Below are 21,023 nucleotides of genomic sequence, written 5' to 3'. Positions count from 1 at the left end.
TGGAGCGAAGATCATTTAACAGCTGATTAAAACTGTACATTTCGATTGGTGGATGAAAGTTCCTGTGGAAATAGCTTGTAAAACTATGATACGGTGTGATCTCCAGTAAACGATTTACAGTCAACTCGTCCCCTAGTCAACTCGTCCCCATTTTTGTCATTTCGTATCCCTTGACGATTTCAAAAATGGTCATTCCTCCCCTAGATTATGATTAATATAATTATGACGTAAAATATGTATTCTGTAAAATATATTCTACATAAAAAACATTTTATTTTAAATACTACATTTTGTTTTGCTTTATAAATACCCGATAGTATGTAAAAGTGCAGAATGCATGCACTTTCCGTAGCATAAAGTGTTCATTAACTAATTCGCCCGTGTATCTTTTTTATAGATACTTCTTGTTTTAATTATTCCTAATATATCTACCTAACTTGATAAATTCGTGTATGATATTATAGACTTTGGTATGTATTTTAGGACAGGTCTGTCCGTTTGATAAAACGGAAGTCATGACGTCATAAAATCATGTCATTTTATGACGTAATTTTTATCAGAATAACTTATAATAGAACCTGTGCATAAAATGACTTTATAAAACAGGAACATTACTTCCATCTTATGAAATTTATGATGACACGTGAAATAATTTAAAAATCTTATATCCGTTACTCTGATAAAATGCGTACATACCTACAAAATAAGCAAACGGACTTTGAACTTTTATGTGACCGTATAACAAACACTGCCGATCTTGGTTTACACGTGTGAAAAAAAAATCATTAAAAAATTATTTCCATTTACGAAAATGTCATCGAAACTGTGATATTCCTAAAGAATCCACGTCGGACCAATCTACTGTCAAACTCTTAATTGTAGAACAAAATTGACCCTAACGTAGAAAATTGCGATATACAAATAACTTTTAATTACAAGAACAGCCTGATGAGTTCTGCGGTAAACGTAACTTATTTAACGCTAAATGTGATCGCTGTTGGCAACAATTAAACCTAATTTTATTTCAAATCTTACAACTATGTTAGAGAGAGACAGAGAGAGAGTTAATTGCTTAATAAATTAAAGTAAAAAAAAACGTTTACAAATTCTAGAACTCATGAATGAAGCATAAGAAGAGGCATGTGTTGAGGAAACAAAGAAGTACGCAGTAACGTTACTTTGTACTATGATGACAGGACCCTACTTGTATTAATATTTAGACAAAGAGAGATAAAATATGTTGCTTATATATGCATAACTGGCTAATTTCTCTTACCAAATACTTTGTCGTTCACACAACTTGTATGAAACAGTGGTTAATCATGAAATAATTACATGTATGCTTTTATCAACAATAGTACATGTATTTGTTTCTGAACTTTAAGGTTGTATTCCGTGGGGATCGGAGTCGGGCTCTTGGTTTATATTATACCAACGGGTCAGTCAAGAGCTCTTCCAGGTCAAGGAAATACAGATGAAAGTGACTGGTTCATAGTTAAGGACGCTTTTACAGGCGCAAGACAGGAAACAATATTATATTATTGGCCTTTTTATAGTATGTTAGTGTGTTATCTTGACAGAATCTTCGGTTTTGCTTAATTACAGCCTCGTTTATAGATTTCTGTTATCTCAATTTAGAGACATTGCAATCAATAGATGGACGGTGAGTGTTAAGCTTGTGTATATAAGCGGACAGTGATCTTAAACATGTTTATGTTGAATTTAAACAGTAACACGCTTTTACATTTTCTGGCACATTGAAGTGTACATAGTTTCAATACGTTAAAGATAGTTTTGGGGTTGTTAAATATATTTCAACGCGTTTGTAAAAGCTTCAGAGGCAGGCAGAAGTAAAACAAGAGGTTCATGATGGCCCTTTATCGCTCACCTGAATTTAATTGCTCTCTTGAAAAAAATTATTTTCTAAAGCTAAACAAGTAACCCCATGGGGTGGGGTCAATTTGACCCCGGAGGTCATGATTTGAATAAATTTTGTAGAAGTCTATTGGGCAATGCTACATGTCAAATATCTAAGATCTAGGCCTTCTGGTTTATTTTTAGAATTTTTTTGAAGATTTTCCTATGTAAAATCAAGTGACCCCTGGGGCGGGGTCAGTTTTGACCCCGGGGGTCAAGATTTGAATAAATTTGTAGAGGTCCACTAGGCAATGCTACATGTGAAATATCTAAACTCTATGCCTTCTGGTTTATTTTTAGAAATTTTTTGAAGATTTTCCTACATAAAACCAAGTGACCCCTGGGGTGGGGTCAATTTTAACCACGGGGGTCATGATTTGAACAAATTTTGTAGAGGTCCACTAGGCAATGCTACAAATGAAATATCTAAGCTCTAGGCCTTCTGGTTTATTTTGAAGATTTTTCTATGTACAATCAAGTAACCCCATGAGGCGGGGTCAGTTTGACCCCGGGGGTATGATTTGAACAAATTTTGTAGAAGTCTACTAGGCAACGCTACATGTCAAATATCTAAGCCGTAGGCCTTCTGGTTTATTTTTAGAAATTTTTTGAAGATTTTCCTATGTAAAATCAAGTGACCCCTGGGGTGAGGTCAATTTTGACCCCGGGGTATGATTTGAATAATTTTAGTAGAGGTCCACTAGGCAATGCTACATGTCAAATATCTAAGCTCTAGGGCTTCTGGTTTTTGAGAAGAAGATTTTTTAAGATTTTCCTATGTAAAATCAAGTGACCCCTGGGGCGGGGTCAATTTTGACCCTGGGGTTAAGATTTGAATAAATCTGATAGAGGTCCATTAGGCAATGCTTCACACCAAATATCTAAGCTCTAGGGCTTCTGGTTTTTGAGAAGAAGATTTTTAAAGTTTTTCCTTTTGGTTGCCATGGCAACCAGAAATCTTTTTGGAATTCAATTCTTTGGACAATTTTTAAAGAAGACCATCCAAGGAACATCCCTTTCATCAAAATTGGCCTGTTGGTTTAGGAGGAGATGTTGTTTAAAGGAAAGTGTGGACGGACGCCGGACAGTGAGCGATCACAATAACTCACCCTGAGCACTTTGTGCTCAGGTGAGCTAAAAACACAAGAGAACTGGATAAATATTTTTGACGATAAAGTAAATTCAAAATTCTATTAAAGCAGCGACGGCCATTTTGAGCACTATGACGTCATCGCGTTCCTAATATGGACATTGATACAAAAATTAAATTAACGAATATCATTAAGGCAGGTCGAAACTCAGTTGGAATTTTAACTGAAATCTAAAAATAAATACTTTTAAATTAAAGTCTAATTTTGTATATCTTAGTATCGCTATTAAACCTGAAATCTGAGAAAGATAAGATCATTATGTCAAACATGACCAAAGTGTTATTACAGAAACTGTTCTTCTGTTTCTAGTTGGCTGGTCCCCATCCCTTTGTTTGTTCTATGATATTTTTCTTCTTTAGCAGTGGAAGTAACTCCAGCAGGTATACTAGACCCAAACTTCATATTTGAAAACATGAACAAGTACTATATATAGTTTGTAAACATAAAAATAAAAAGTCTATGTGTGCAGCCCATAAAATAAACAAACGTGTTTGTAAACATGGCCGGATCCAAACGGAAGGGGAAGAAGCATTTTATAGAAATGTTTCGATGGCAAAATATAATACATATCCGTAGCCGTGACCAACCTATAAACCGAGCCAGTCTATATTATAAGTACAACAACACGGTGAGTTGCATTAACATACTATGCATAAGGTTAAAAATAGAACACGCTGAATATATGTATAGCGGAAAACAGTATAAATGTGTACTACCGCTAAGTTTAAGCAATAGACTGTTGTTGCATGACATTTAATAGTGTAGCTATACATACACAATATGCATAATTAGGAAAATTAATTACATTTGATGAGGATTTCTAAATTTGAAGTCAATATCAAAATAATGAAAGATAACTAATGGTTGGATATCTTTAAATGTACAGCCAAAAGATAGAAATGTGCTATTTTAGAGGCTTCAAATGTACTCATAAAATGTTTTGCCACATTTATGAAAACAAATAACCATGCAGCCAGGGAGCCAGACTATGTTCCAAGTTGTTCGGCTTTAATATTTTGTTCACCTTTTATAAAAAATATTCTATATAGAGCTACGTTTCAAAAATATTCTAATTTTACATAAATTGTGCCCTAACAAAAGCAAATATACAAAGTAGGCATGAAAATGGGATCGCACTGTTTTTGCGTTTCGACTTTATTTTACAAAATGGAACAGTATTTTGATTACTAAGCATATCCTTTATTTGATGTTCGTCACGTTGTAACTGCGCATGCGTGAATTATTTCTCAATTTATACAGAAATATTAACCATCATATGAAATTCACGCCAAGTATACATAAAATTGTATAGGCTAACCCCACTGGAACAGTTAACACTGAAATCTGACTATCCGTTATATCTGAATTATTCCAATCTACAAAATGCTTGGGCTATTATGTTATGAAACTGATTATACCCTAGAGAACAATTTTACAAATAATGGTCTTAGCACGAGTGGACGTCATGTTACTAGGGTTTCCATTGCATAAGCTTGACTATACATGTAAATATAAAATGTAACATTTTATGTTACTGGAAAATATAATACAGTATGCATTAATATGATATATGTACTTTGAATCCGATTTTCTTTTCTTGCTGTCGTAGCTGCTGTTGTTGTTGTTGTTGTTGCTGCTGCTGCTGTTGCTGGAAATTTTAAATTCTGAATACAAAAGCGAAACTTTCAATTTACTTTTTATCCAGCTGTCTGCTTCGGAAACCGGCCAGTCCAGTTTATCCTCATACATTAAGTAGGTATAAATATTTGTTGTATCATACAAATATTTATTTTTTAACAGTGTATTTTAAGGGAACATGATCAAGGTCCAATCACATAGTTAAGCAATGAGAACAGAATCACTGCCTTGTACAATGTGGTTTTATGGCTTTGCAATTACAATGGACTATAGGGAAGTAAAACAGTATGAATTTGTAATAGCAATACGATTCCGTCATAAAATAGCGTGTGATTTTGTCCGTGGACACTGTAATGCAAATGAGAGGCATTCACTGTCAGTGTATATTAATGAACGGCCGTTATTGCTGTTTATACACGACAAGAGATCGATTTGCGGACACTAGAAATCGTGTGGATGACCCTTGCTCCCGCTACGGCCTAACGACAATAAGACTTGACGTTTTATGGCACCTTCAATAACGACATTGTGTGTTTGTTCCGGAAACCAGCAATGGTTATAGATAAATACTATCTTGAGAGAACTAGTAGTAATAGACTACGAAGAGCCAAAATTATCACGACAAAATGATATTATTGTCGGTAGTCAGTGATCACATTTTTACATGACTAAATACACGTTTCGAAAAATGGTTAATCGGTAGAATCATAGTTTTATTTCCAGAACATTCCAGAGCAGACGACAACTTTGTTTACAGCAGACCTATATAATCTTGTTCATTACCACCACATATGTTCAAATTATGAAAATGTAACTTGTGTGCGTGCGTGCTTGCGTGTGTGCGTGTATGCATGCGTGCGTGTTTTATTGTTACAATACTCGAGAAATTTTCATTTCAGTAAAAACAATTACAGACTAAAAACCATACGTATCATATCTGGTTCATATCTAACTACGTAGGTGTAAATAATAACAGTTTTTATAATACGATGTAGCAGATATGTTTCTCAGTATTGTTCAGTGTGTGTAAAACATTTCTCTCTTTACAAATGATATTATTAGAATTCTATTCTCTAGAGTATGTTATCTAAACTACTAAGGTTCAAAATACATAAAGTAATCTAGATACCACAGCACGATTATTCAATGAATGGTTCCAGAGTTCATTCTGCAGTACAGTACAAACTTGCTCTCTGCTAAAACCAGACAAATCCCTAGCAATAATCAAAAGATGAAAGACTACTGTAACAAGCACATCCCTAACATTATTCAAAAGATGATGAACAACCGAAACTGACAAATCCCCAGCAATAACCAAAAGATGAAAGACGTCTGTAACAGACAAATCCCTAACAATAATCAAAAGATGAAGGACGACTGTAACAGGCACATCTCTAACATTATTCAAACGATGGATGACTGAAACTGACAAATCCCCAGCAATAATCAAAAGATGAAGGACGACTGTAACAAGCACATCCCTAACGTTATTCAAAAGATGATGGACGACAGAAACTGACAAATCCCCAGCAATAATCAAAAGATGAAGGATGTCTGTAACAGACAAATACCTGGCAATAATCAAAAGATGAAGGACGACCGTAACAGACAAATCCCAAGCAATAATCAAAAGATGAAGGACGACTGAAACTGACAAATCCCCTACAATAATCAAAAGATGAAGGACGACTGTAACAGGCACATCCCTAACATTATTCAAAGAAGATGACTGAAACTGACAAATCCTATTAATAATCAAAAGTGATGGACGACCTGTAACAGACAAATCCCAAGCAATAATCAAAAGATGAAGACGACTGAACATGACAAATCCCTACAATAATCAAAAGATGAAGGACGACTGTAACACAGCAATCCCTACAATTAATTCAAACGATGATGGACACTGAAACTTACAAAATCCCAACATAATCAAAAGATGAAGGACGACTGTAACAGGCACATCCCTAACATTATTCAAACGATGGATGACTGAAACTGACACATCCCCAACAATAATCAAAAGATGAAGGACGACTGTAACAGACACATCCCTAACAATAATCAAAAGATGAAAGACGACTGTAACAGGCACATCCCTAACATTATTCAAACGATGGATGACTGAAACTGACACATCCCCAACAATAATCAAAAGATGAAGGACGACTGTAACAGACACATCCCTAACAATAATCAAAAGATGAAAGACGACTGAAACTGACACATCCCTAACTTTATTCAAAAGATGAAGGACGACTAAAACTGACACATCCCCAACAATAATCAAAAGATGTTGGACAACTGAAACTGACAAATCCCCTACAATAATCAAAAGATGAAGGACGACTGTAACAGGCACATCCCTAACATTATTCAAACGATGGATGACTGAAACTGACACATCCCAACAATAATCAAAAGGGTGAAGGACGACTGTAACAGACACATCCTAACAATAATCAAAAGATGAAGGACGACTAACAGGCACATCCCTACAATTAATCAAAGATGAAGGACTGTAACAGGACACATCCTACATAATCAAAAGATGAAGGACGCTGTAAACAGACACATCCTCTAACAATAATCAAAAGATGAAGGACGACTGTAACAGGCACATCCCTAACAATAATCAAAAGATGATGGACGACTGAAACTGACAATCCCCAACAATAATCAAAGTGATGGACGACTAAACAGCACAATCCCAAAATTATTCAAACGATGAAAGGACGAAATGACACATCCCTAACAATAATCAAAAGATGATGGACGACTGAAACAGACAAATCCCAAACAAAAGATGAAGGGCGACTGTAACAGGCACATCCCAAACAATAATCAAACGATGGATGACTGAAACTGACACATCCCCAACAAAAATCAAAAGATGAAGGACGTCTGTAACAGACACATCCCTAACAATAATCAAAAGATGCAAATAGACTGAACATGCACATCCCTACAATATCAAAACGAAGGACGACTGTAACAGGCACATCCTACAAACAATAAGAAGATAGGACGACTGTAACAGACACATACCTCTACAATAATCAAAAGATGAAGGACGACTGTAACAGGACATCCCTAACATAATCAAAAGATGAAATGACGACTGTAACAGCACTCCCTAACAATATTTAAAGACGAAGGAGACTGTAACATGACACATCCCCAACAATAATCAAAAGATGAAGGACGACTGTAACAGACACATCCCTAACAATAATCAAAAGATGAAAGACGACTGTAACAGGCACTTCCCTAACATTATTCAAACGATGGATGACTGAAACTGACACATCCCCAACAATAATCAAAAGATGAAGGACGACTGTAACAGACACATCCCTAACAATAATCAAAAGATGAAGGACGACTGTAACAGGCACATCCCTAACAATAATCAAAAGATGAAGGACGACTGTAACAGGCACATTATTCAAACGATGGATGACTGAAACTGACACATCTCCAACAATAATCAAAAGATGAAGGACGACTGTAACAGGCACATCCCTAACAATAATCAAAAGATGATGGACGACTGAAACTGACAAATCCCCAACAATAATCAAAAGATGAAGGACGACTGTAGTTCTATATCATGATGTTTTGGAACTGCCTACATATTACAATTATCAAAAGCGAGGCAGTAACTCTAACAGGCAATTCTTCTTACAATACAAAAGAGAAGACGTAACGCAACTCCCATATGCAAAGAGGAGGACGACTAAAGACATTCCAAACAATTAATCAAAAGTAGGGACAACTGAAACTGATGAAATCCCCTACAATAATCAAAAGATGAGGACGACTCTAAGCACATCACAATAATCAAACGAAGAAGGACGACTTTAACAGGCACATCTCTTACAATAATCAAAAGATGAAGGACGACTGTAACAGGCACATCCCTAACAATAATCAAAAGATGATGGACGACTGAAACTGACAAATCCCCAGCAATAATCAAAAGACGAAGGACGACTCTAAACAACGATATGCACAATCTACTAATCAATAATCAAAAGAAGAAGGACGACTGAACAGCACATCCTCAACAATAATCAAAGATCACATCGAAGATGAAGACGACTTAACAGGCACATCCTAACAATAATCAAAAATATGACGAGAAGCCCTACAAGAGAACACTGTAACAGGCCATCCTTACAATAATCAAAAGAATGAAGACGACTTAACAGGCACATCTCTAACAATAATCAAAAGATGATGGAGACGAACTTGTTAAAGAGAGAGTACACATCCCTAACAATAATCAAAAGATGATAACGACTGAAACTGACAAATCCCAACAATAATCAAAAGAGAAGGACAACCGTAACAGGCACATCGCTTACAATAATCAAAAGAAGAAGGACGACTCCTAAAAAAAAATGGACGACTGAAACAGACACATCTCCAACAACAATCAAAAGATGAAGGACGACTGTAACAGGCACATCACTAACATTAATAAAAAATGGTCGACTGAAACAGACAATCCCACATAATCAAATAATCAAGATGGAGATTGTAACCAAACATAATCAGATGACAATGAAGAGATGAACAGCTACAACCCCAACAATAATCAAAGATGAGATGAAGGCGATTGCAACTGTAACCCCAACATATGAAAGCGAAAACGACTATACGAAAGTCGAAAAAAAACCGAAGCCCCTAACAAGAGACCGTAGAATATATTTCATAAAAGCAAGCATGCTAGTAATTTAAAGACGCCATTTAAAAACATTCTGAGACTGCAGTGAGCCATTATGTGGAGTTATCTTGAAATAGTTTCAAAGATAATAACCCACTTGAATATAATCACATGTTGTTATGTAATGTTGCAAATATCAATATGAATTAAGCGAATAGTGGCGCTAGCACTTTAAAAATGCCTAACTTTCAACTCGTGTGGTTAAAACGAAAAAAAAATCATATTTATCAAGATGTCATTTACCTTTGAAATTTGTCACGTGCACAATACTTTATATTGTAACAATTTTTTTTTTTTTTTTTTTTTTTTTTTTTTCAGTTAATTATCGAAATATTAGAGTGAAATATATATGGTATTTTCACGGTGGAAAACATCAATTTTATTTTGCACTGGTGAAAAGCTATAGAATGGGTAAATTTAGTCAAAACTTGAAATAAAAAGAAAATGTGTTTGTTTTTTTTCAAGTGAGAGCAAAATATCTTTACTCATGACCACCATTTCTTTCATTTCACTCGTGGCTATGCCACTCTATCTGGTGTTTACTCGTGAAAGATATTTCAATCTTACACCGAAATAAACAAATATCCTCTATTTCATAGACATTTCACTGACGATTTTTTTTTCAGCAAACATATTTCATATTCAGTCATAAGGATTTCATAGCTCTGAGACTACGTTTACAAGAAGATATGTACATTTTTTTACACTAGTATTTTTATTATTGAAACATTTATATATTTCTAGGAATTAATGATATTCCAAATTTCACAAACTGACGACCCTTGCGGCCAATATTAAAATTCAACAAATTATACATATAACAAGGATCCCTGAAGATTACTATTTGCCACCTCTATTATAAAGGACATGTATAATGAATCATTTATATTTTTTGTAACTTATATACTTGCAATATTTTATAATTAAATGCAAAATAGTGGTGTTCTAAAAATAGACAAAATGTAAAAGATATCATGGTGGCCGATACTTTGTATGTTTTTCATTTTATTATATATTCAAGCCTTTTAGAACACTCTCTGTGGTACAATTATTCCAAGATACATCTGTAATAAAAGTTCAAACGTTTGCACAATAAAACAATAGCCGTTTAATCCTAAATCAAGTTAGGTGCAGCGGAACTCCCAATTAATTTCCGGATAATTTATTACACATACGCGTACAATTCTCTCTGATGTTTCGCACGCCTACTATTTTGTTCATTAATTAGAAATTGCCTTACATATTATGTACACTTTTGTGAACTGATCAAGTAATTTTCTTTCCACACTTAAAAAAATCTTTCGATACGTATTCAAAATTTAGAATATTTCAAGGAGATATTAAGTCATCCATAACAGCAGTATAAGTATTATATGGAATATTTTGAACTAAAGCAGCAAACATGTGCATAATTTTGTTTACACAAACTGTGCATTGTAAAAACAACTCACGCTTGATAGATGCGATAACCAACAGCAGTATGAAATGTAAAATCTGCACAGTGCTACGCCTTTTTGTACCATTTGTAATCTTTAAATTGAGCATGAATAACATTGCAAAAGAAATTCTCTCTCTAGTGTACTCTCTAGTGTAACCAGTTTAAATCCATTTAAATAGGAGCGTTCAAGTGATCTAATAGCACCTGTCTGCGATTAACTGTCATAATAAAACCTCACCAAATCATTAATAAGTGCTGTAGAAGCAAGGTTTGCTAATTACTAACACAAATAAGGCGCAAAGAACAAACTGGTTTTTTTTTCTGATGAACTCTGAATTTATGGGGTAAAAGCCTTTAGTTCTTCTTCTTTTTGTTTTTTGTGAATCGCGTTGTGTGTGTTTGTGTGTATATAACACATATAATCGTGGATTGATATAATTCCAAATATCTATCAAGAGTAGTTTGTGTAGACACATATACACAATTATTTATGTATGCATGCTAATTTCACTGTTCATCAGAAACTGTGCCTGTTTATGTCCTCGTGGGCTTTTAGCCTATTGGAATTGAATAAATAAACTTACTCACGACAAAAACATCAACTCGTTAACAGAAATTGCAGTTAGGTCAGTTCTGCACGTATAATATTCATGTATATAAAATGTCTCGTGTGATCATTAGTGCTATTTATTTATGATGTGTGAAATGACTAGGCATTAATACAAGACCATTATATACTTATTGGCTAAGCCATTCAAAAGTGTTTTATTAACGACAAATTTTAATTCAAGCCTAGCAAATATATGACGATTAAATGATAGTAATTGGATCGCAAAATCTCCAGCCCTAACCCCATAACCATATTTAGATGATAGAAAAATCTCTAAGAAAATGAATACTATTATCAATATCAGTAAGTTTACTTCAAAAACAAATTTCCGAATTTTTGTCTATTTTTGATGATTCGTTTTATCACAATTGAAAATGCCCAAGATGTTTGTTGTGCCTGTGTTAACTTTACTGACTGTTCAGAAACTGTTCGGAATGTTTAAAACTAAATTTAAAGACTATTTTACGTTTCGGGAACATCTTATGAAATGTCAAGATGAATTTTATACCTTGTCTTTCTGTCAAGAATGATCTAGCTTTCTTAATATAAGTTAAGATTGTCATTGTTTATGTGCTTTATTTGCACGTATTTCTCGTGAAACTTTACAGTCCCAGTACGACGACCGAATTACTTGTTCATAACAGACACTTTTAGTACATAACGAAAATTATTAGTTGTAAAACAATTACTGTGAGTTCCCTATAGAGATGTTAACTGGATATTTCCTCTTAACTGTGTATTATGACATATTCCGTAAATTCTGTTTCAAATTCGCCCCGCTAATGGATACTGACTAATAAAACGGTTTTGTCGTATAAACATTTACACTGCTTTCTAAAATGGACTGGTCTATCATCCAATTTTGGCAGTACCATTATCATTTGAAGGGATATTCATTGAATTTACTGACTGAATAAGCAAACAGTGCAGACCGTGATCGGCCTGCACAGATGTGCATGCAGATCTTGGTTTGCACTGGTCGCAAAGGCAGAATCACTTGCCGCCAGCAGTCTAGAGGTTAACTTCACAACCAAATTATATCGGTATCTCACTGAGCCTTCGTGACGTTTTGCACAATACAGAGGGACTTCTTTTTCTCCAACCAGGACCAGAAGAGATAGGTGGTGTACTCTTCACGTGGAGGTGCCGAATTCGAATTTTCTATGGTCGTGTTACCACAAGTTTTGTGATAACGTAATACTGTTTATGTATAACTATCATTATCTAAGATGTTGTTATGTCTATACATTTATGTGATGCATTTCATGGACATTATACCGATACCTTGTTACTGTAATATCGCGATAGAGTCTTAATGGCAAACATACATGTATATAATGCTCAGACACAAAACATGCACAGACAAACGGTTACATCGAGACTGTATTGATACTTTTATCATATCTTACTTTGGCAGTGCTCGTTTTTAAAAATGTGCGAACACAACCCTGTTGACCACATTTATTCATGACCATCTTATGATATGTAAATGAACTGATACGTTACTTTGAAATATGTGTCTAACAATAAAAGATCTATTCCATGATCCTATCCCTTTTACTCTAACTTAAAGCTCTTTTATGTGGGGCGTCTCTGATATCGTCATTCATATTTGTACACGATACGGCAAATCAAATCGATATTTCATTTTATTTAACTTTCAGATATACTCTGTACTTCCATTTCAAAGAAAGTTTTATACTCTAAAATGGTTTTAAACGGATCCGTATTTTAAAAAATCCATTTATTTATTTTCAGTTGTTTCTCTGGGCTATATAATACGCACATGTTACCAAGATCTACAATTGTATCAACATTCTTTCAGTATCACGATCAATATGTCATTCATGCCAGATATAGAATTAAATGGTGCCATAAATCAAGCACAGTCTTATTAACTTGGAAAATCAAGAAATGTTCAAGACAGACTTGTATTTTTTTCCTAAGTAAATTAAGTGGTCGGTACGTTATTTTTATCCCATATATGTTGATTTTAAATTGGTATAAAATTGTGCTCTTTAAATATGCATTCGTAAACATAGTTTATATCTGATTCATTAACTTCTTCTAAATTTCAGTTTTCTTTGAAGATTAACATGAAAATATATGTATACGTAGCAAAAATTCTAGACTTCGGTAGTTTTTGCAATACCTTTCGTAAGTACAAAACATACGTACGGTTCATATACGAACTTTCTCACATGTTAAGAAGGAAAGTAGTTATGCATTTAACTGAATCTCTATTTTAATCAAGTTGCAAAATACGAGAATATCTGTATTTTGTTTTTAATTAGCGTGTAGATACCATTTATAAGGTTATTGGGATATTGAGGGGTACAAATTGAATCATTTATGATGTACGATCAAAACTCACCAGTCACATTTAATTCTGAGATATGACAGGATAAAGAAGTCATTTTGTGATTGTCAAGATATTTCTGTCTTACAAGGAATTTCGTTTTCCTCTGCCTTATAAGGAATTGCGTTCGTTTTTGTGACTTTTTAAAATCTGATCGAGACTGGAATTTATTTAACACATTGTTCTATACACGTGAGCCTGAAACTTCATGAGTAATAATAAAAAATAATCACAACCTTAAATATGAAAGATACTAAAATTGAGGAGGAGTCAGCAGTTTTGTTAAATGTATATTACAATAAAAAGAAATTATGTAAAAAGCCGTCTCCAAACCTTTGCAAATTTTCTCTGACTGAAGTCTATATAACGGGTAAGAGTTGATAGAACAGCAAAGAATCTAACCCGTTTCAAACTGACACTCTGTGGAATTGATGTTTTCCAACAGTTTAATCTCCTCGTAGATGGAAGTTTTCCTATATACATTGCAACGACACTGTCGCTTAGTCGTAAATTCATTAAGAATGGCGGCTAAATAATAAGAATGCATGAATGTGTTGAAAATTATACCAAACAAAGTATTTTCCGTCCACAGAGAAACGTCAATGTTTACCAAGGGACAAAATACTCATTATATGAGAAAATGGAATTTGGTCTATAGATTCTCTTTGTTGATGATAATATAACCCTTCGTTCTTAAGAAAAATCAATCAAATTCCAAGAACTGTTGTATACTATATGGTACATGGTACATACATCCAAACCGTCCACACCCCATTCCTACACACATATATATAACCATACACTTACGATCTGAGAGTAGGATATTTTGATTTTTATTGACAAAATGAGACAATTGTGGGACTTCAGAGGCCGTCTGCCTGTCTTTGTAGATCTATAAACGTGAAGTTACAGATACATCTATATAACAGTAATACAATAAATGTAAATTAAAACATTTTTAAGTCAAACTGAGTCTAGACAAGAATAGATTAAAAGAAGGGGCGCTTAGGGATTGCATAGAAGTAAAATATTGATAAAACATGAAGTAAAAAATGAAATATACCAACACAATGAATTTCTGCTGTTGAACTACGCATGTTCTAAAACTACACCAGTATTGGAAAAGAACAAACTATATCATAATTTTGTAAAACTATAAACAGCGAAACAGTCTACTTGGGTATTCTGAACCAGTTTTGAGAATATTTAAATGGGACTTATGCTCCAACATATATATGATTTCCGGTACTTCAAATTACTCTGTTATTCATTTCTACCTGTAGAGGACTACTTTGCGTACAAGTTTAGTGAAATGAGATTCAGAGTGCTACATGACTCTGCGATCTTTCAAATCATATTGAAACACTGGTGACTATTTAAGGGTTTTAAGGATGGTGAATGAGAGTCGAAACAAAAGCTATGGATAAACAACTACATGTGTATTTGGTATATAGAATAGAACAGAAATATGGTGATTTAAATAATCCATAATTATGTTGTGAATTTTGTGTTATGAGTATCCTTTTCATTAAGCTCGCCCGCTTAGCTCAGTAGGTAAGAGCGTTGGTCTACGGATATCGGGGTCGCGAGTTCGATCCTCGGGCGGGGCGTATGTTCTCCGTGACTATTTGATAAACGACATTGTGAATGAAATCATTAGTCCTCCACGCCTGATTCATGTGGGGAAGTTGGCAGTTACTTGCGGAGAACAGGTTTGTACTGGTACAGAATCCAGGAATACTGGTTAGGTTAACTGCCCGCCGTTACATGACTAAAATACTGTTGAAAAACGACGTTAAACCCAAAACAAACAAACAAACAAATATTTCAAAATGTATACACTTCTAGTGTGATAACTACTTCATGTCCATTAATTGTTTACGTTGCGTATATCATCGGAAAATAAAGTAAGCGTCCCTTGACCAGAGTAGCTATATATATATTTCTAGTCAATATACAACAACAAACCGGAAAATGTTATAATCTGCGTTGTTTAAGGTCCAGAAGCACTTGAAATTTACAAAAATGACGGTTTCCTATTTTTGTCAGGGTATCTATTGTCCTCAACAGTAAATGTGTAGATAAACCACATTATAGCCCGTTTCGAAACACCCGAGTAGACTGTATAATGCCACTTTTATAAGTATGTTATAGCAAAATTGCTACACATACCAAACTAATAGACTCCACTTGTAACAAATCAAATGTTGTTTTAATATATGTTTATCAAATATTATCTAACATGTTTAGAGATGTAATAAAACATGACATTTTGCTATATCGTGTACATTATTTTAACTGTAGTCTCGGTGATATATTGTGTGCCTCGTATTTCATGGTAAACTGAGACTCGCTTTAATATGACGTAATTCTCTGCAAAAGATCTGAGAGCTGAATGTAATAAAACGAACACTAACAATATATGAACACAGCTGCTGAAAATAAATCATATTACGGTAATTTTCATAGATAGACAAGAAATAACATGTATTTCAGTGGCACAACCATAGTATAATACCCGCGAGGTAAAACAGTTTTCAGTACAAATAGGTCAAACATTATTATCCCTTCCTTTTCCAGACTAATGTCAAGTAGGTGAAGCATGACTGTACCCCCTCACATGTAGCAAGGTATACTGTATATAGTAGAGAAAAGATAATTTCTTACCTTACATAGATCACAATCACCAGTTGTTGGGAACATATCTCCACAATCTATCCTTTCTAGTACATCTGAGAATTGACAATACATTTTACGTAATTCCTCATCTATTTCCTGCACGCGATTTATCACTCGTCCACAGCCATTATCGCGTGCACATTGCACACTGTTTTTTTCTTGCGGTGATAAAATATTATCTAACGGAAGCCCACAAAAATCTGTGCTTAAATCACGGAGCAATGCACTACGACTTTTCTCCTTTTTTGATTGTTCACATATTGAATCCACTAAACTTCCGGTCACTGTAAGGCACTGCCCGGAAACGGCCGCCATATTGGATTCATTGAATTGGGTTAAATACGGATTTAACGGCACCGACACAGCCAAATTCTCTGAGCAGAAGCACGTGCAGCCCTTACACAGTAACAACATTGATATGATTATGCTTAAAATGGCAAGCTTCAGTCTAGAACTTCCAAATAATCTTGGTACTGAGTATAATTCTGGACTTTTTGAACGAAAAGTACTTACTGACCTTGACCCATGTGATAAGGGTATTTCAAGATATGGCAATGTATCCAGTAACTGGTTGTTTGATTCCCCACCCACATGACATGTAGGGGAGATACAGCTGTATGAAGGTGATTCCGGTGCAATTTGATGATATTTGTACAATGTAATGTTGTCAGGTGGCTGTTTATTGCGAGCTGTTTCTGAGGTATTGTGTGCATGAACTTTGTTATTTGACCCGTTTTGATTGTGCGACAAAGGAGACGACCCTCTTTGTACAATATATTCCGAGCATGCGCTGTGCTTCTGACATGGTTTATACTCTAACTTGATGTCTCCATGTCGTCCTGTATTGACCATAGTTTCCAGGGTAACGGTGTTGCGACTGAGAACACATCCAGGTCAATTTTACAGGGCTCCGTCATATCACGTGTAGTGAAGTGACCTTGACCTTCTGCCAAACACGTGATACTACTTTAATCAAACACGTACACGTACTTTTTTTTTAAACAAGTTCTTTTCTCATCCAGGTGTATATTCCTTTGTTTCACGACTTTTACATTATGTTCATTACCTTTACAAGACACGAAAATTCCACATAAATAAACGATTTTGTGCCGGTTCTCGGAATTTCACAGCACACCTTCTCACTTCTCACTCTAATTCCAAGATTTGATAAAGAAAACACTTAAATTCCAAACTGTTCAACTCCTGGTGTACCAATTCATTTCTTAGGGTATATTACATCCAGTAGTTAGATCCACTATTTTTCACCAAGTTTTAAAAATCTTCCGGTAGTATACGTTCTGGCAAATTATTCTGCTATGTTTCCTAGATAAATAAACATAAATCCAAGCCTGAATTACCTACGATTACACATATGCCTTCGGTATGTCAGACCAGCAGCTCTGTACAGATACTCTAATCTATTTACCTATAGATCTAGGTACATGCACAGCTCATTTTGGCGGTGGAGGATTCCATATTGAAGTTTTTATCGAGTTTTGTACTTGATGATACCTGTAAGTGCACACGCACAGATCAATACCTTTGAGAAAAGTGCAAATAACTCAATGAGCGCAAGAAAATTTGAAACATTTTTTTTTCTCACAAAAACCTAGTTTTGGAGGACTTCTCTACATATTTACGAGCAGAAAAGTATACATACGACTCTCAAATTTTTGAAATTAATGTTCTACTATGTAGAAATGTGGAAGTATAAAATTATAAGAAATGTTTTTAATTTTTAAATTCGTTAAAATCTGTATTTATATTTGTATTTTGTTCAATAACTGGGGAACACGACGTTTCATGGATTATCTGATTAATTGTATTCACTTTGGCTTGTTTGTAATAATAATTTCTCTATGTGAAATATTTAATTTCTTTAATCAGAGAAACACCATCAAATTGAGTTTTTGATTAAATGTATATCTAATCAATTCACTTAATAAGTCTATAGAGTATTTTGAAAGAAAAAAAACCCTTGCTAAGCTTTCGACATATAAAGTATTCTTTAGAAATACCAGCAATGCTTTTTTATATATTTAAAATCACTCAAATAGCTATGAACGTTAATTACGTTAATTAAGTGTGTTACCAGAAAGAGAAACAAGCTAAAACCATTTACCGTTCATGTAGACAAGTGATCCAGATTGTAACGTATAAACACATATAAATCCAGACTTTTTGCTGTAAACATTCTGCCCTTGATTACTAATTATTGTTATAGAATATTCCCTGGAAGCAGATTTCATGATAGCGCTATACAGGAATCCAATGTTTAATTAATACATATAGCTAAATGAGACCTGAAGGCAAACTAATTTATCGTTTTATCAAGAAATCCACGCTGTTATTAAATACATTGATTCGTGTGTATTGTATAAAATAGGAACAAATGGTCAAGTTACCATAGAAACTCAACGCAAAGAGAAAATTTAACGTAAAATGTTCACGCGTGATTTTTATTTTCAATATCTATATTTTGCCTAGAAAGTTCTATTTCATAAATCTAAAAGAAAAAAAAATATCCAGACAGCGAATGCATTAAAATGAGATCACATTACTTATTCTCGTTTCCAGCGTTGAACGGGCACATGAGATTCCATTAAACAATGTCTCCCGTCACAGAGGACGTTTTAACTTCATCCGTAATAATATCTTCTCGAATAATAGTTTGTGTACGGTGATGTTAAAATCACGGATTCTAATTTCTGCGCTAGCACGCCATTAACACTGTATAACGATAATCCTGTGGAACAGATGTGAGAATTGTATTCCGTTCTATATTTCCTACGGCTTTTTACCGATTTATATGAAAGCCATCATTTACTTGATTAAATTTCCCACTTTTTCAACTTGTTGAATTCAGTAACACCTCCTAGAGGTACCGCCATCTTGGAGGTTTCGAAAAACTCTTCTGATTGAAACCAAATGATCGCGCATGCGCCATGGATCTTCAAGTCTGATAATCTTTAGTGCACACTCTCCCCCTATTACTTATCAAAGAAGCTGATTTTATCGCTATCTGGCTGATCGTTAAATGACATTGACCGTTAGAATTATATCTCTATCTCTTTGTGCTGCATTCAGCCGCAGGCAAATGCATTCAGTTGAACAAAATTCCGAAAAACTAGTTTATCCTCAACGTTAATGAATCGTTAAATGCAATAGCGGGGAACATCATCCATTTGGATTTAAGAGAAAAAATGCTTCATTTTAAAAGCGCATTCCTAAAATTGTTTTGCCGATACACAATACAGTATCTAGCGGTTTTAGTAAACAGTAAAGCGTTTCCGACTGTACTTAAGAGATTAATGACTTAAAAGCAACATGTAGTAACACTCCCCCACATAGTGAAGGGAATACATTCTAACCCTGCAAATTGATCAATAAGAACTGGAAAGAAATCACAGCCATCAGCTGTATGCAAAAATTCTTGAAAGAGTAGTCAATATACAGCTGAGCATATCATTTGTCAGATATTGTGTATTGCTGTCTCTACAGCTAGAATGTCTTGTTTAAATACTTCAGCCTAAGATCACGCACGTTCAAACTGTCGCTTGTACTAGAGGATGGTAATTATAGAAAAAAATAGCCAACTGATCATCCGGTTAACGTACAATATTTTCACAACAAAAGTATATTTGTATTTTGTGGTGTTTTTTTCCCAGATCATAAGCAAGGCATAGTGCCGTATCAATGCTAGTCCGAGGTTTTGCTTACACAATAATTACAAGAATACTGCCCTGTAATTTTCATGCCCGAAAGCTTCTCGCATTATAGGAAGTATTTTATTATCACCAAAATTTTCCAGATAATCACGACCGATGGAATACAGAAAATGGGAGAGTTGTGGCCAGACATACTATTTATAAAAGAAATACATCTCCCCTTCTCTTTGAGATACTGTACTGAAATGCTATGATTTTTTTACTTAAGGTTGATTCATTGTCAAAGCTTATTGTTATACGAGTATTGCACGTGTATATGCATACGTGTAGAAAATCTCTGTATGTTTGTTAAAATCACACATGAACGCGCTTTGAACTGCAGAATTTATTTCTTATCCATCCTACACACTTAATGCTTTATATAATTTTATCGAAATCTTAATTCTTTTTTCATTTGCGAAATATGAGTTTGATATTATGAAATATTTATTCATTATAAGGAAATACTGATTCTTACGGTGTCCCGTTTGGAGCATCGAGATTTTTTTATTCGAAATCACGAAACGACGATGATGAAAGTTGAAACCGCGATGGTGAAAGTCGAAATCACGATGGCGAAAGTCGAGAGCACGATGATAAACACACGAAACCAAGATGTTGAAAACGCGAAATGATATTGCGTTTTCATCATCGTGGTTTCGTGACTTCGATTTACATCATCGGAGTTTCGAGTTCACCATCCTGATTTCGACTTTCACCAACGAGTTTTCGACCTTCATCACCGTAGTTTCGTGATTTCGATTTTCGAGATATGGGATTCAGAAATAAAAA

General features: G+C 34.5%; 1 protein-coding gene across 4 annotated transcripts in view; it reads right to left on the bottom strand.

Annotated features, from left to right (window-relative positions):
• LOC128558611 (uncharacterized) overlaps positions 1-19,778 on the bottom strand; it is a 110,443-nt gene extending 90,665 nt beyond the window's left edge. Inside the window, exons 1-2 of one of the 4 annotated variants that reach the window (XM_053548444.1) lie at positions 18,647-19,778; positions 16,513-18,036 (exon numbers count right to left, since the gene is read on the bottom strand). In XM_053548444.1, coding sequence (XP_053404419.1) covers positions 16,513-17,376 — 864 coding nt within the window. In that variant the 5' untranslated portion in view covers positions 17,377-18,036; positions 18,647-19,778. The remainder of the gene's footprint in view (positions 1-16,512; positions 18,037-18,646) is intronic. The other 3 variants (XM_053548445.1, XM_053548446.1, XM_053548447.1) reach the window with 3 other exon arrangements.
• Between the last annotated feature and the right edge of the window lie 1,245 nt (positions 19,779-21,023).

Source organism: Mercenaria mercenaria, chromosome 7 (genome assembly GCF_021730395.1).
Source record: "Mercenaria mercenaria strain notata chromosome 7, MADL_Memer_1, whole genome shotgun sequence".
Lineage (NCBI taxonomy): Eukaryota > Metazoa > Mollusca > Bivalvia > Venerida > Veneridae > Mercenaria > Mercenaria mercenaria.
This window is presented reverse-complemented; position numbering and strand designations above follow the sequence as displayed.